Genomic DNA, 15,295 nt, shown 5'->3' with positions numbered 1-15,295 from the left:
CTTGACACTTACCACACGTAATGATAGAATTGCCACTAATGCATGAAATACTATTTTTATTTTTTTAATTTTAGTGGGTTAATATTTTTTTGGATTAGATGAGTTTCTTGAATGCAACCAACTATTGAATACTGTTTTTCTATTCATTGTGCTTATTTTTTTGTTTTTTAATTAGAGAACTCAGGCCATTAATGTTAAGTGATGTTACTGAGATGAGTTATTTACTATCTTTGCTGTCTTCATATATTGATGAATCCTTAGTTTTTCTTTTCCTGACTTTTTAAACTGTTTATCCATTGACTTTACTTTGTTTTTGGCTGTGTCAGTTTCATTATTTCTGTCACAAAATACAGTGGCAGTGTAAGCATCGTAACAGCCCAAGGGGTTATCTATAGCTCATATGTACTAAATCTGATGACTGTGTCTCCTCTAATGTTTAAAAAACAGTAATGTTTTAAAAAGCAGTAATTTTAAATGGACGCAGCTTGAGACCATACTCATAAGTGAAATACATCAAACTCAGTTATATAAAAACTGAATAGTTTCCCTAGTGTAAGAAATGATAAGAATACATAGAAGTATGTGGTAATCATGATTCCCAATCATATTGGTTTGAAGCCATATAATGTTTTCACTCATTAACCGCAATGGTTTTAACCTGGGTTGTTCTATTTTAGTATCTATGATAGCACGAATAGCTATTTTGAAGAAAGCAACACAACATAAAAGCTAGTGCTGATTTAATATTGTCTTGTTTTGAAGTCCCATCAAGCTGTAGTACATCTGTTTCCACTGGTTTTAACATGTTGTATCTTACTATATTTCACCATATGCTGTAGTATAAACAAAACTCTTTATAGGCAAAGAGATAATGTAGAAACCATTGTTTGTCTTCTATTAGCAAGTTCTAAATACCTAGTAATCCTTGCATTCTCTTGAAAGGCTTCACACTGTCTAGATACGCTTGATATTATAGCACGCGAAGTTACACTCAAATAATTTAAGGAAAGAGGCACTATGGTGACTACTATTATGTTAGATTATCTGGTGCTGAAACACAATGATGCTTGAAATGCTCGGTTCTGCCCTGCGTTGTTCTATTACAATGTCCTCTCTTATCTCAATCTTCCCCCTATTTTTAAATGAATCTATTTTCTCTCCTTGTTTTAAGAGAAAACTAAATTAAAGAGTAATGGGACATATTATAGTAACTTTTTTGTTGTCCTGTTAACCTGACTTGAACCCCAGTATTGCTCTCCCCATCTTGTTCTGTCTGATTATTATATATTCTACTTTGTTTGATAGTATCAAGTTTGAGGGTATAGGCAATCACTTTGAAGGCAATAAGATATACTATGATGCCCAATATGGATTGACTATCATCCTTTTTTTTGAAGTCCTATAAAGTCCTCAGTGTACATTTTATTGGTTTTGTTTTATATTGTTTTGATCAATTCTATTATACCTGATGATATAGACAACTCAATTTAAAAATAGCAAGAGGCACAATGGTAACCACTTTTGATCACCTGGTATTCTATTTTTGCATCACGTGGTATGCCCACCCTTCTGTTCTAACTGACTCTGTTTTGCTTAGTCACATTTGGTTTTATTCTCTTCAAAAAGGTAATAAGAACCGTGGGAGTAATAAAACCCTAAAAGTCTAATTGTTACTGTAAAAAGGAGAGGAAAATAAGGTGAACTAAGGGATATAACCGCAGGTATGTTCGAGAGTGTAGGATGGAAAACCATATAACTGAGCTTTTGTTGGATCATTGAACGGAACTGTCTCCAATTTCACTGTATGAATGTTCACTTTATATGCTTTAATTTAGTGATATGGACAGTTGTTTATGGGAAGATAATGTATAGCCTGTTAACTGGTAATTTCATACTGTACATATTTTTTCTAGAAATACTATATTATTTGTACCCTTTTACTGTATTGTTTTTTATGTCCTTTTTTTCCTTCTCTTTAAATAAAAAAAGCAGTAATTTTATAGAATCAGTTATGCAAAGCACAGGGAGTCAGGTCCTGGATAGTGACAAAAAAGGAGAAAGAAAAGGGGAAAAAAGTGTTTTTTTAAAAAGTATCTTCTACTATGTGGTATAGAAATAGCAGGGCAAAGGACTGTAATGTTGGTAGAAGTATATTATTTATTTAGATACAGATAACAGGGAAAACTGGGTATAAAATTAATAATGGGAAATGGAGGTGAGAAAGAATTCTATGACTAATAGAAATATTAGAGAAAAAGTTAAAGGCAGACAAGTAAAAAAGGGAAGAGAAGAAAATAGAAAAAGAGAAAGGATAAGAAGTAGGATAGGGCAATCAAGTAAAAAGATATGGATCAAAGTAGAAGGAATAAAAAGGGGACATTTCCTTCACCCAATATAAACTGTATTGAAAGAAAAAGGCAAGAGAAAGAAACACAGACACATATGCACGCACAAAAGAAAAAAGGGGAAAATACAGAATCAAAATAGGAAAATGAACAGAAGTTGAAAAACAGAAAAGAAAAAAAAAAAGTTTTTCTATTATTTTGGATGTGTGGCTCGTTTCCACTGCCTAGGACACAGAACTCAAAGCAAAACATTTTTCTGCTTGCACTGAAGTCTGAGGTGACAGACACTTCACCTTCAGAAGAGTGCTGTGTGCAGGTATCTATGTACAATGGGGAAGGCAGGGTACCATTGTGATCTTCTAATCTTGTGTAACTCAGGCTAAACCTGACCTTTGACAGCAGGAGCGAGGTCCATGTTCACCAGCCCTAGCCCCTCAGCAGGATTCTATCCAGCCTGATCTCCAATAGATTGTCTTCTCCTGTGGCTGTCTTTCCCTCATCCACTCTGTGATCTTAAATGTGGGGCATGCCTTGCAGCCAAGGAGCTGCACTGTGACTACAGGTTCAAACAGTGATCCCTCCTCTAGAGGTGTCCCTTCCCAGCAGCTCTCATTTTGTAATTGAGGCAGCAGCAGTGGTCTGAGGTCACTTACCAACTTTTGACTGTGAATGGCTGTTCTGGAACTAGTATCCCTTTAAGCCATCACTAATTATGTTCTGCCGTAGTCTCCTAATAGTATTCTTTGAGTTAGACTCTTCAAATCAAAATCCAGACATGGATACCACTTTGTACTTGGTGAATCCAGTCTCTTTTAATTTATGCTAGTTTCTCCTCTCTGTGTTTCTAGTTGATGTTCTCTGAATCTCTCCAAGGGGCTCCTTCCTCTACTCAGCCACTGTATTTTCCAGATCAGCCCACTCAGTACATCTTTCCTCAGCTTCTGTGAGTAAGCCTCCTGCTCTAGTAAGCCATGTTGAATCTCCCATTCTAGACTTTTGCTTTGTCCAATATCCGGCCTACTGTTTTACTGGCATTTCTGCTGTCCTATACAGACGAAATACAATGCAGAACTAGCCCCAAGTTGATAGGGGCTGAGCCAAGGTGTAAAATCCACAATTGCAGCATTGGTCAGGGACCATCCTATGGGTCCATGTGTTCTGCCAGGGCTGTGGGTGTGTGTATCCCACTAGGGCTACCATTCCATAGATTCTAACTAGCCCCTCTTTACTCACATGGTTTTATTATGTCAGAGAACATAACTCATGAAGGATTTTTAGAGACCCACTCAGTGGAAAGAGTTACCAGAAGATTTAGTAAATTTTAATGGACATTTTTAAGAGTTCTAGAGCACTCTGTAGGATTTTACAGTTTTAATTTCTTAAAGGTAAGAAAGTAATCACCACAAACACCGGTTTTTCTTAGTACTGCCACTACACTTGGTTATCAGTCTTGCCTAGTAAAATAAGGTCTTCTTTTTTATTTATTTATTTATTTTTTATTTTTTATTTTATTTAAGAGGAAAAAGAGAAAAACACAAAACAAAACAAAGCGGTGTAAGGGTACACGTAATACAGAACTACAAAAAAAAAAAAATAACAGTAAGAAATCACCTGTTAATAGATTACATATTATCATCTTGAAAATAGTTGCTCAAATCACAGTATCAAAGAGTACAAGGTGGACATTCAAACAGGGAGACTGCAAACAGCTGTGTTCAATGATCCAAAAACATTGATATAGTCAGCTATTTAACACCCCTAAACACACTTGCTGTTATATCCGTTAGAGCTCTTTTTATTTATTTTTTTTCCCTCTCTTTTTTACAACAAAATTTACACATTTTGGATTTTATTACTCCTTAGTGCTTATTACTTTTTTGGGGGGGAGTCTTCTTATCCCCATTCCCCACACTTCTTTTTTCACTTAGCTAGTGGTAGTTCTTAGACCTAACTTTATAAGTATAGCTGAATATATGTATAATTCTCTTGTGCTTTATAAGCAGTAAACAAAAAAATATATTTCAGAATGCATTAAGAAGTGAAGATGCTTTTGAAAACAAAGTTTCCTTAAGTTTAAAAATTCACAAATGTGTTTGTGCTTGTTTCTATAGATGTCCTGTCTCCATATCTTTCTTTGTATTATTTTGAATTTCTCTGCATCTTGTCTTAGTCTCTCTTCATTTTAATATCACTGAATGTTTATTTTTCATATAGAAAATATGTATTTTCTCTTGGACTCTGTGTTGTATAGAAATGTTGCCTATCTTAATGATATTTTTTTCTATAACTTTGTAGTCAAATTTGCCCTCACTTTTTGTTTGATTTTCTATTCTTCTTAGGATTATAATTCAAGTATTTGGTTCTAGATAAAGTTTACATAATAAAAGATTGATATTTTCCGTTGCTTTACAACAAGTAGGTTTATTTGAATTTAATTTGCCTAATAATATATTTTTTTTCCTATTCTTCTTGCCAAACTTCCAGGCTATTCTTGGTGCCATGAGAGATATGGTCAAACACAGAACATCTATTTTCATTGCACATAGATTGTCAACAGTGGTTGATGCAGATGAAATTATTGTCTTGGACCAGGTAAGAGATTTACTTTAACAATATTTCAAAAAAATTGAAAATGGTTATAGAAACAAAAAATTAATATAGTTTCTAATAAAATATGTAGAATTTACATTAGATGAGATTGAATGCTGATAAAATTAATTTTTACTCTTTTACCAAAAACTATGTGTGTCATTTCCAAGAAGGGATAAATTGTATTAATGCACTCTATTAGAATATTAAACCAAAGGTTTTATTAAGTATATATGAAATTTTGTCATATAAGGTTTTCAAGGATGTATCTATAAAACAAGTTTCCTGTGGTCATTTTTTACTCTGAATAGAATTTTTGCTTAGCATCTTTTTCTGTATTTGCATTTTTTATTACAATACCCTTTATGCATAAGAGAAAATTATAAAATAAAGTGATCATTTTCAAACATGGCCATTTTTATTTTATGTTTTTCTTCCTGAGGGATAACTTCCTTTATCTCTTCTGAGGAAATTACTGTAACAATGTACCATCTTAATGTTCTGAATAAGTCAGATGCCAAAAAAGATATTTGGTTTTATTTTTTTAAAAAGAAATTCAGGAAGGAAAAACAAGAAACTAAAGTCCTTGGCTGCATATCAGATAGGGCCACAAAAAGACTGCAAGATACAAGAAAGGAAATGAGACTTTTCTGAGTATACTTTCTTACATACCCTTTTACTTTTGAACTATGTAAATATTTTTATATATTCAAAAATAAAATTAACCCAGAATGGCATGCATACCAGTAACCCCTGTACTCTGGGATGCTGAAGTAGGAGGATTGCAAATCTGAGCCCAGCTTGAGCAACTTAGAGACTTAACAAATCTCTGTCTCAAAATTTAAAAACTAGAAACTGGCGATATACTGTGAAGGCCCTGGATTCAATCCCTTATACCATAAAAGAAAAAAAGTTTAAAGCAATTTATTTCAAAGAAAAAAGTAAAACTGCATACTATTGATAAATACACAGAAGAAAATTAGAATTAATCCAAATAACTCGAACATATTACTACAATTATATATCTCTATTGTGGAAAATAATGTAAAGATAAAATAATTCCAAAGAAAATGTCAACTTAATTAAATTTTTGTTGGGGATACTACCCTATGAGAGTAGCCATTTTGAAACTATTTTGCGTATATTTCAAAATTGAGCATGTGAACAAGTACACTGATGATATTAGGACTAGTAATCTCACTTAGGGAAAAAAAACGTACAAATGATGGATAGATCAAAGAAGATTCTTATGATGTTATATTGGAACAGAATTATTGGAACAAATCTATGTTACTTCAAAAGTATTCTAAATACTGGATAGGCTTATTTGCTCTTAACAGCAAATATTCATTGCCTAGAAGCAATGAATATACCTGATAGAAACATCTGGGACACTAAATACTATTTCTTACTAAAAGTAACCAGGATTTTTCAGAGAAACATCTAGTGCAGGAAGAGAAATGAAAGCATGTCCCAAAACTTAGAAACCATTTTAAATAGGCTGTTACTGACCAAATTTGGGATAGAGCATCAAAAAAGTAGTGACACTAATGAATTATAACGTATTGAGTAAAACACTAATCTCACCATCTATCATACTGTTTTTAAAAATTTACACAGTGATAAATGTGGGGAGAGGAAGTGTGAACAGACAGGTCAGCAGGGGAGGAAAGAGAAAAGAAAATGTAAGAAAAAGGAGACAGAAAGGGGGGAAATACTGAATAGTGGCTTGGAAAAAGGAAGAAGGGAAAGAGGAGAAAGGCAAGAGGAAAGAGAAAAGGGGAAAATGGGGAGAGCCATGATAGTACTATTAAAACAAACAGTGCCAAGGAGAAAGGGAGGAAGCCTTTCTTTAAGAACAATGATAGCTAACATAATCAATGATAAATTTAGAAAATCATAGTTTGTAATCATCGTTAATATAAGAATCATCACTGATTTCTAAAACCATATGGGGAAAAGATGTGGGGACTAGAATAGTCACAGTTTTGAAAGTACAGTATAACTTGTAGATTGTTTTAATTACAAAGAGAAAAGATACTGTTGAAGTAGAGAAGTCTAATAGACCAAGTGATCAAACATGGGACAAATTGACCTCGTATATCTCATGGTATAATAATGCAGTAAGGAAAGATCATCACTTATTTCTGACAGAATTTTTTGTCCCAGCTCTAATCATGAGGAACAACTAGACATAGAAACTGAAGAGCTTTAAAAAACACAGATCTAGACATTTCAGAAACGTTAATGTTACACACACACACATAATAAAGTTCTTATAAATTCAGTGGTTTGGTTCTGATTAGACCCTAGATAGGAAAACATAAAGAGCATTATTCATACAATTGATAAAGTTTGAATATGAACTATATGTTAGATAATAATGTATCATTGCTAAATGTCTTGGATATGAGAGTTATATTCCAGTCCTGTAAGAGAATATTTTTAAAGAAGTGCATACTAATGAAATATATGAAGGTAAAGTATAATAATTTCAGAAACTCCTCAAATGGTTTGCAAACAATTGTAAAAATAAAACCCTTATACTATAGAGAGAGAGTATAAAATGAAACAAAACAAATATACTTGATGTATGCATTCAAGGAAATATGTAAAGAGAATAAGCTAATATACAAAAAATAGTGCTAAACTAGGAAAAACATACATAAATGTTCATTGTTTCACTCTTGCAACATTTCAGAATTTTAAAATGGGGTGATAAGGAGCAACTAGAGAACAAGAGAATTTTTTAACTGAAAACTATCATTATTAAAATAAAATCAAGGAAATCTCCAAAGAGTAACGTAAAAAGAAGAACTATAGAGATAAAATGAAATAATTACTCTAAGAGATCTAATATTTGGCTAGTGGTAATTCCAAAAAGAGAGGACAGAAAAATAAAGGGAAATTATCAAATACCCATAGTATAACTGAACTTTAGGGCAAGAGTTCATAGATTGAAAGGGGATACTAAACACCCACCACAATGAATGGAAAAGAAAAAAAAAAGCCTCATACCAAGGTGTATTGTCATAAAGCTTTAGAATTCAAGGAGGAGTTGAACTAATAGATTACCTAATACATTGATTATGAAAAAATAGTGGCAGAAGAGTTTTATAGTTCATGCACAAACTTCAGAGAGATTTGCAATAGTGATATAGAAAACTAAGCAAATGATAAAATGATGCAGTCACTAAACCTAGGAAGATTAAAATCTAAAGAAATATACAGAAAGTCCTAGTACCTACTTGAGTCTAAAGGAAGCAGTGAAGTGAACACTGAGGCAAAATTTATGTCATAAATGATGTTAGCAGAGTAAATAATGGGACAGTAGGAATGTAGGATCGTATATGAATGCCAAATCTCTTCTATAATAGGAAATTAGTAGTTAATATTAGAAACCAGTAAGTCAAGAAATAGTAGTAAACTATGTATTACACTTAAAAATCATTACAGTAAAAACACATTGCTATTAATCCCCCTCAAAATACTTTCACTGTCTTTGAACACAGTTACTTACTGCTGCTTTCTGAAGAAGTCCTTTTTCTTGTCTTTATGAGGTATGATCAAAAACATGGTGAATTGGGGCCAGGGATTTAGCTCAGTGGCATAAGCACCTGCCTCGCAAGTAGGCGGTCGTGAGTTCGATCCTTGGTACCGATAAAAATAAAAAAGACAAAAAAAAAATATGGTAAATAAGGCTGCTAAATGCATCCGATAGAAAGGCAGTATTGTAAAAATATGACTCTGTATCCTCATCTACCTTATTTACTAGGTGTGGTACCTTATAACTCCTAGCTTTTATCAAAGTGACCATGAATGGTAAATGTTTTAAGTCGATTCAGGACATTGAGGAAGCCACAAAGGCACAACTAAGGACATCAAAATAATTTCTAGAACTGCTTTAAAAAGTAGAAAGAATGATGGGTTAAATACCTTTGAAGTCAGGGGGAATTATTTTGAGCAGAATTAATGTCAAAATGTCTATCTTTTACTGTAATAATGTTTTTAAATTGAATATCCACCATATTTTTCAGTTGAACCTTGTGTTTCTGTATGTATGTGTGCATAATATGTAAATACTATACATATTGAGATAGATAGATAGATAGATAGATAGATAGATAGATAGATAGATAGACAGATAGATAGATAGTACTCAGGCATGGACACAGACAAATTTTAGTTATTTTGGTTATGGATATATTTGTAAAAATCCTATCACCCAAGGGTACCAGTAAAAATAACAAAATTCCTTTGTCTCCCAACATGTTGAAGTGTAGCTCTCAAGAGACAAATTAATTGTAGATCAGAGTTTGGAGTCTACCAGATCTATGCAACATTAACTTTAATGGCCATGGTTAACAGGAATAGCTACTGGAAAAAGTAAACTTTATTTTCTTGAATATTTTTGGGATATTATTTTGAAATCCTTTGAATTCCTATATGAGTAGCTACTTTTGATTAGAATATTTACTGGTTGCAGAAAATATCACATTTTTGCACTGTTAACTTCCACTTTCTACTCTTCAAAATGAAAAATTAGAAATAATGTATTTTATTTCAGTTAAATGATGGTAATGGCACTGTAATTGCATAGCCTTTTGTTTGTTCATTGGGACTGAGTAGATCAACATTGAAGGAAAATTTCTTACCTCAGTTTTTCCCACTTATACTGTGGATAAGGACTTGAGAGGTAAATAAGATCTAAAATAAATAATAGATATTGTGAATTGGGAAGAAACTGTTCAAAAGAAAAGAGAAACTGTGATGGGGAAAGGGAAAGGAAGGGAAAAGGAAAAAACATGTATATACATATGATAGTTAAGATACTTGTATAGCCAGTTTCTCCTTGGTTCATTGAAAAGAAAGGTTTGTCCTAATATTTTTTGCACAATGTTTCATGCATTTATCTTGTACTCTGAGTAACTACCATGAAGATAACAATACACAATGTATTATTGTTATTCTATTAGACTGTTTTGAAACCGTATCTTATTGTTATTTTATTTTTTTCTTTAAAGGAAAAAGTAAATGTTATAAATGGTTGTATATTTTTAATTATTATATTAGTTATGAAATAACCTTTCTTTGTATTTCCCTTATATTTGCATTTTAGGGTAAAGTAGCTGAACGTGGCACCCACTATGATTTGCTTGGTAACTCTGGCAGTATCTATTCAGAAATGTGGCATACACAAAGTAGTCGTATGCAGAACCATGATAACACCAAATGGGACCCAAAGAAAGAAAGTGTGTCCAAAGAGGAGGAAAGGAAGAAACTACAAGAGGAAATTATCAATAGTGTGAAAGGCTGTGGAAACTGTTCCTGCTAATATATAGGATTTTTTTTCATGTTTTGAACTGCACTTCAAGTATGATTCTATAGTGAAGCAAAATTGTTTAATTAAAACAAAATCATACATTCCCATTTTCTATAACCCTTCTTTTAGATAAGATTTAAAGGAGGATTTCAGTTTAGCATCTTTCATTCTGTTTAATGTGGTTCCTGTATTTATAGCCAAATTATTTTCTTCTTACTACCCTGCATATATGCTCAATGCATAATTTTTGTGTTCCCATTTGAATTTACCTCATGAAGCCTGACATCCATTTCATATCCATAACCATATGAATTAGATTGGTTTCCAAATTTCTGTTTTTAAAACCTTTGTGGTGACAATTTAGAAAGTATTTGTTTCTTAAAATTATAGAAAAAAGACAATTTAGGTTGTTTCTTTTCTGCCTTCAATTGAAATACTTCATTAATGTGGAAATTAGTTAATAAATATATATGGTTAGAACTTGTGAGAAGTAGACATCCATTTATACTTTATATTAATACATACCTATAACTCAAGTTTTATAAATATTTCCAACTTTGCCATACATTTAAAAAAAAAAACAAATTTTCCTGTTTGGGTGTAAAATATTCTTAATCATTAACTTACATAATAACTTACCTAGGGGTTATTCTTCCACCAATTATGGCAATGTTTTTGTTTTTAACTGGAATTTATTCATTGTTCTTCAAGCACTTATAAACCATAATGTGATTTGACATTTGCTGTACTGACAGTGATCAAAAAGTTTACAATGTTAATGGCTGTTCCTTTTTCCACCTAAAATGCACTCCTTTTGCCATCTAAAGTTGTACGAACAAATACAGGGTGTGTTGTATACATGTACATGCATGTGTATGTGAATCCATGTTTATTTAAAAATTATTAAATACCTTTGGTAAATAGGAAAAATGTAGATATATATATATATATACATATAAAACCAAGACTCTTGATCTATGTTCACACTTTAAGCCTTATATAACAAGGAGCCCAAACAATATAATCAAACTTTACTGTGGAAAATATTTTGCTTCTTAGAAATAATTACAAAAATGATGATAGATGTTCGAAAGTTATTCTCATCAGGCATGGTGGTGTGCACCTGTAATCTCAGTACTTGGGAGGCTGAAGCAGGAGGATTGTTGCAAGTTTGAGGCTAACCTGGGGTACATAGTGAGTTCAAGGCCAGCCTAGACTATACAGAGAGACTTTGTCTCAAAAAAAAAAGTGTTGTTCTAACTTCTCAGGAAGCTGAGGTGGGATGATCACTTGAGTCCAAAGGATAAGGCCAGTCTGGGCAACATAGCAGGACCTTGTCTCTCAAAATTAAAAAGGAGAAAAGTTCCTCTTTTCCAGTATGAATTTGCCTTAACTTGTTGAATAGTACTCATTCAGTTTGAAAAACGTGTCTCACAAGTGGTCATGTAACTATATATAATAAAATTTTATATATCAGGAAAGGTCCTGATGTATTTATTTTATTGGTTTATGGTTTCAATATGATAATTTAGATTTCAGTATGTTTTGTTCCATATTGTTAACATGGGTGAATAAATCTCTCAATTTACCTATCAAGGCAATTTGGTAGGTAACCTGGACCATCACTATCTCATTGTTAGTCTTTGATACCAAAGTAAATAATGTGATGTAGGATCTTAATTTTATTTTATTTATTTATTTATTTTACCAGAGATTGAACTCAGGACCTCACACTTGCCAAGCAGACACTTGTGCCGCTGAGCTAAACCCCAGGCCCCTTAATTTTAAAGTTGAAATTAACATTGAGATTCATAATGAACTATTAAAAAAATCTTTTTTCTTAGACATTTCTTATTCTGAAGTAGTAATACTGGAAATGTCATTACAGCCTAGGCACAAATTTTGTATATTTGTTAATTCTTCTGTACATTTCCAATGATGTTTGTGGAAAAAGTTAGCTTAGTTGCATAAATAAGATTAAAATAATCATTAGTAATAATTCCTTTGGATGTGCAAAAAGCAGCATTCAGAGCAAGTTATATTGTGAGGTAGGGAACATTTAGTCCAAGAGGATAAGAATGTTTTCAGCATTTCTCCACTAAGAGATTTGTTTTGTTTTGTTTTGCTTCATTTTGTTGAAACAGTGTCTCCCTGTGTAATTCAGGCTAGCCCCAAACTCCTGGAAGTTCTCCTTATCCTCATGAGTACTGGGATTATAGTTGTGTGCCACCACCCCTAGCTACTAAGAGATTTTGAAGCTGATTTAGTTTTGTGTGGTTGCAGGTGATCCCTACTCCATTTTGGGCATTAACCAGTATTTTCAGCGCAGAGGAAATTAAATTACCTGAAATCACAGTTAATGTAAGGACTATAGCTGAGTCGCAAAGACATTTCTCTTAAAAGTCTTAAAAGTAGTTCTACACAAGGAAATAATAGATTAATGTAAATGAAAAGCTTCCTAGGATGATTCTTCAAAAGAAATGCCAAGAAACAGGGTATGTAATTATAATGAACTGATTTTTACATTACAACATTACAAAGGCATAATTTTCTTTCTTAGTATAGATTCCTTTATTTTGAACATGCAAAGATTTACTTTCCTCTTAAAAGGAACCCCCGTTTACAAAAACTAACTTGAAACCAAGGTAATTTGATAGTTAAAACTGATCCCAGGTGCCTTACTGAAGTTTCTTAACATAGAAACATCTTTGTGAGCAGAAGGACTCATTTGGAAATTTTGAAGAGCACAAGTCTGAGTGTCACTTGAGATTTAAAGAGAGACCTTTAGCATTTGTACATGAATGAGCTCAAGATAGTCATTTACTTTTCCTCTACAGGGATTTGCACTTTCAAATATCTTAAGATAAATATTTTGTTTTTCCTCTCAATGTGGACAAAGCTAAGCTGAGCTTGTGAAAGTGGCTGTTTTAAAAATGTGTTTTACTTTAAAGGCAAAGTATTTAAGATTATGTGGTTCCTTGTTTCTAAATCATTTTGTGTCTTGCTGACTTGCTCCTATCCTTTCTATTTGCTGAATATGTTAGGGGGTATAAAATTTGCAAGTGTATATACATTATTCTTCCCTTGGAACCTCATTACAGTATATTCTGTTTTGAGTTAGTAGTTAAAAGTATTTAAATATTCTTACAAATGTAGTTTTCTTGAATTCTAGAGGTTTATTGTTCCCATTTTGAAGTACATACACTGTATAGTAAGTCATAATACTAAGTTAAATAAGCTGGATAAAACTGGTTAAGATAGAACAGCTCAGTAAAGGAAGTCCTTACCACAGGTTTATTGTTTATGGCAATATGTCTGAATGATAATTACTCAGTAAACATTATGTCATTGTGACTAGGAATTGGTGTTCAATTTGACAGCTCTTTTTGCAATGCCCAGGGAAATCTGGTATTTTATCATTTGTGTGTTCTAAATAAGTACAGCTAATTAATTGACACTCTGAGAGTATGACCTTATAACTTTATGAAGAAGGTGAATTTTTGGCATTACTTCAGAGAAAAAGTAATTGTTTGCAAAGCTCATGTGAGCACATTGTAGTGATTTAATTTAGCATTAAGCCATCATATTTTAATGACCAGTTAGTGAATGATAAAACAATTCTAAAGGAATACTATGAATAACTTCATACTACCAAATTAGATAATTTAAATGAACAAATTCAAAAACTGTCAAAACTGACTCCAGAAAAAATATACAGTTCAAATAAATCTATAACAAGCAAAGGGATTATTTTACTAATAAAAACTCATGAAGAAAACTTCAGGCCTAGATGGCATCACCCCTGAATTCCATCAAACATTCAAGGAAAGATTAGTGAGAAAGACAGAGACAGAAACTGTGCATAATGTTTTGCTGGCCAGTATTATCCTGATACCACAACCAAAGACAACACAAGAAAACTGCAGGGCAAATAGATTTAGAAATCCTCAACAGAATAATGGAAAGTCAGTCCGGAGCATTTAAAAAGGATTTTACAGCATGAGCAAGTAGAATTTATCTCAGAAATGCATTAATTTAAAATTCAGAAAATCAGTACTATAGATTTAACAGAATAAATGACAAAAGCCATGTGATCATTTCAATAAATTGAGAAAAATGTTTGGCAAAATGCAGCAGTTTTGCATGTTTAAAAATGCCCAATAAAGTAGACATTAAAAATTTTCTCAGATATCTTGTACTTTACTTTGAAGATAGTACTGTATATTAATTTATTTTGTTATGAAATTTTGGGTTTTTTTATATATTGAAGTTTCTCAACCTGAAAAGATATGGAAAATTTATAGTTTAACATCATACTTATTGATGAAAGACTAAATAATGAGTGAAGTCAAGAATGGGGCAAGAATATTGCTTTTACCATTTTTATTGGGTACCTTCTAAATGTTCTAGCCAGAGAAATTAGGAAATAAAAACAAAGTTGGATGACCCTTGCTTCCTAACTGCAAAACTTAACTCAAAATGTGCAATAATCAAGATACAGGTGGCCTAAGAATGGAAATACATGTAAGTGGAATAGAATTGAGTCCAGAAATAAATTTTTACATTTATGGAGAGTTGATTTCTGACAAGATTACCAAAATCATTCAATGAGAAAAGAACAATCTCTTCAACAAATGGTACTTGGACAACTTTTTATATGCATATACAGTAATGAAGCTGGATTCATATCATGTATAAAAGTTAACTCAGTGTAGATGATATACTTAAATGTGAGAACTACAATGTCAAAACTTTTAGAAAAAACCAAGGTAAAACCTCAAGGCCATGGGTTAGGCAGTGGTTTCCTACATATGACATCAACCCAAAGAGAAAATAGATACATTGCATATCAAAATTAGCGTTTGTGGTTCAAATGGTGCTGTTCACAAAGTAAAAGGACAGCCCTTAGAATGGGAGAACATATTGGAAAGTGGTATATCTTAAAGGGGACTATATCTGAAATACATAAATATAATACAACTCAATAATAGAAAGTGATGAGCCAGTTAGAAACTAGAAGATCTGAATAGAAACTGTC

The 15,295-nt window shown here is 32.3% G+C and overlaps 1 protein-coding gene across 1 annotated transcript in view; it reads left to right on the top strand.

Moving 5' to 3' along the window:
• The window catches only part of Abcb7 (ATP binding cassette subfamily B member 7), a 171,914-nt gene extending 157,475 nt beyond the window's left edge, over positions 1-14,439 (top strand). Inside the window, exons 15-16 of the mRNA XM_003470979.5 lie at positions 4,830-4,937; positions 10,054-14,439. Of these exons, the coding sequence (XP_003471027.1) occupies positions 4,830-4,937; positions 10,054-10,269 (324 nt within the window). The 3' untranslated portion in view covers positions 10,270-14,439. The remainder of the gene's footprint in view (positions 1-4,829; positions 4,938-10,053) is intronic.
• The last annotated feature ends 856 nt before the right edge of the window (positions 14,440-15,295 follow it).

The sequence above is a fragment of the Cavia porcellus genome, unplaced genomic scaffold, assembly GCF_034190915.1.
Source record: "Cavia porcellus strain 051 isolate PalLab524CR breed Dunkin Hartley unplaced genomic scaffold, mCavPor4.1 scaffold_3, whole genome shotgun sequence".
NCBI lineage: Eukaryota > Metazoa > Chordata > Mammalia > Rodentia > Caviidae > Cavia > Cavia porcellus.
The sequence above is the reverse complement of the archived record's forward strand: the minus strand, read 5'-3'. Positions and strand labels throughout refer to the sequence as shown.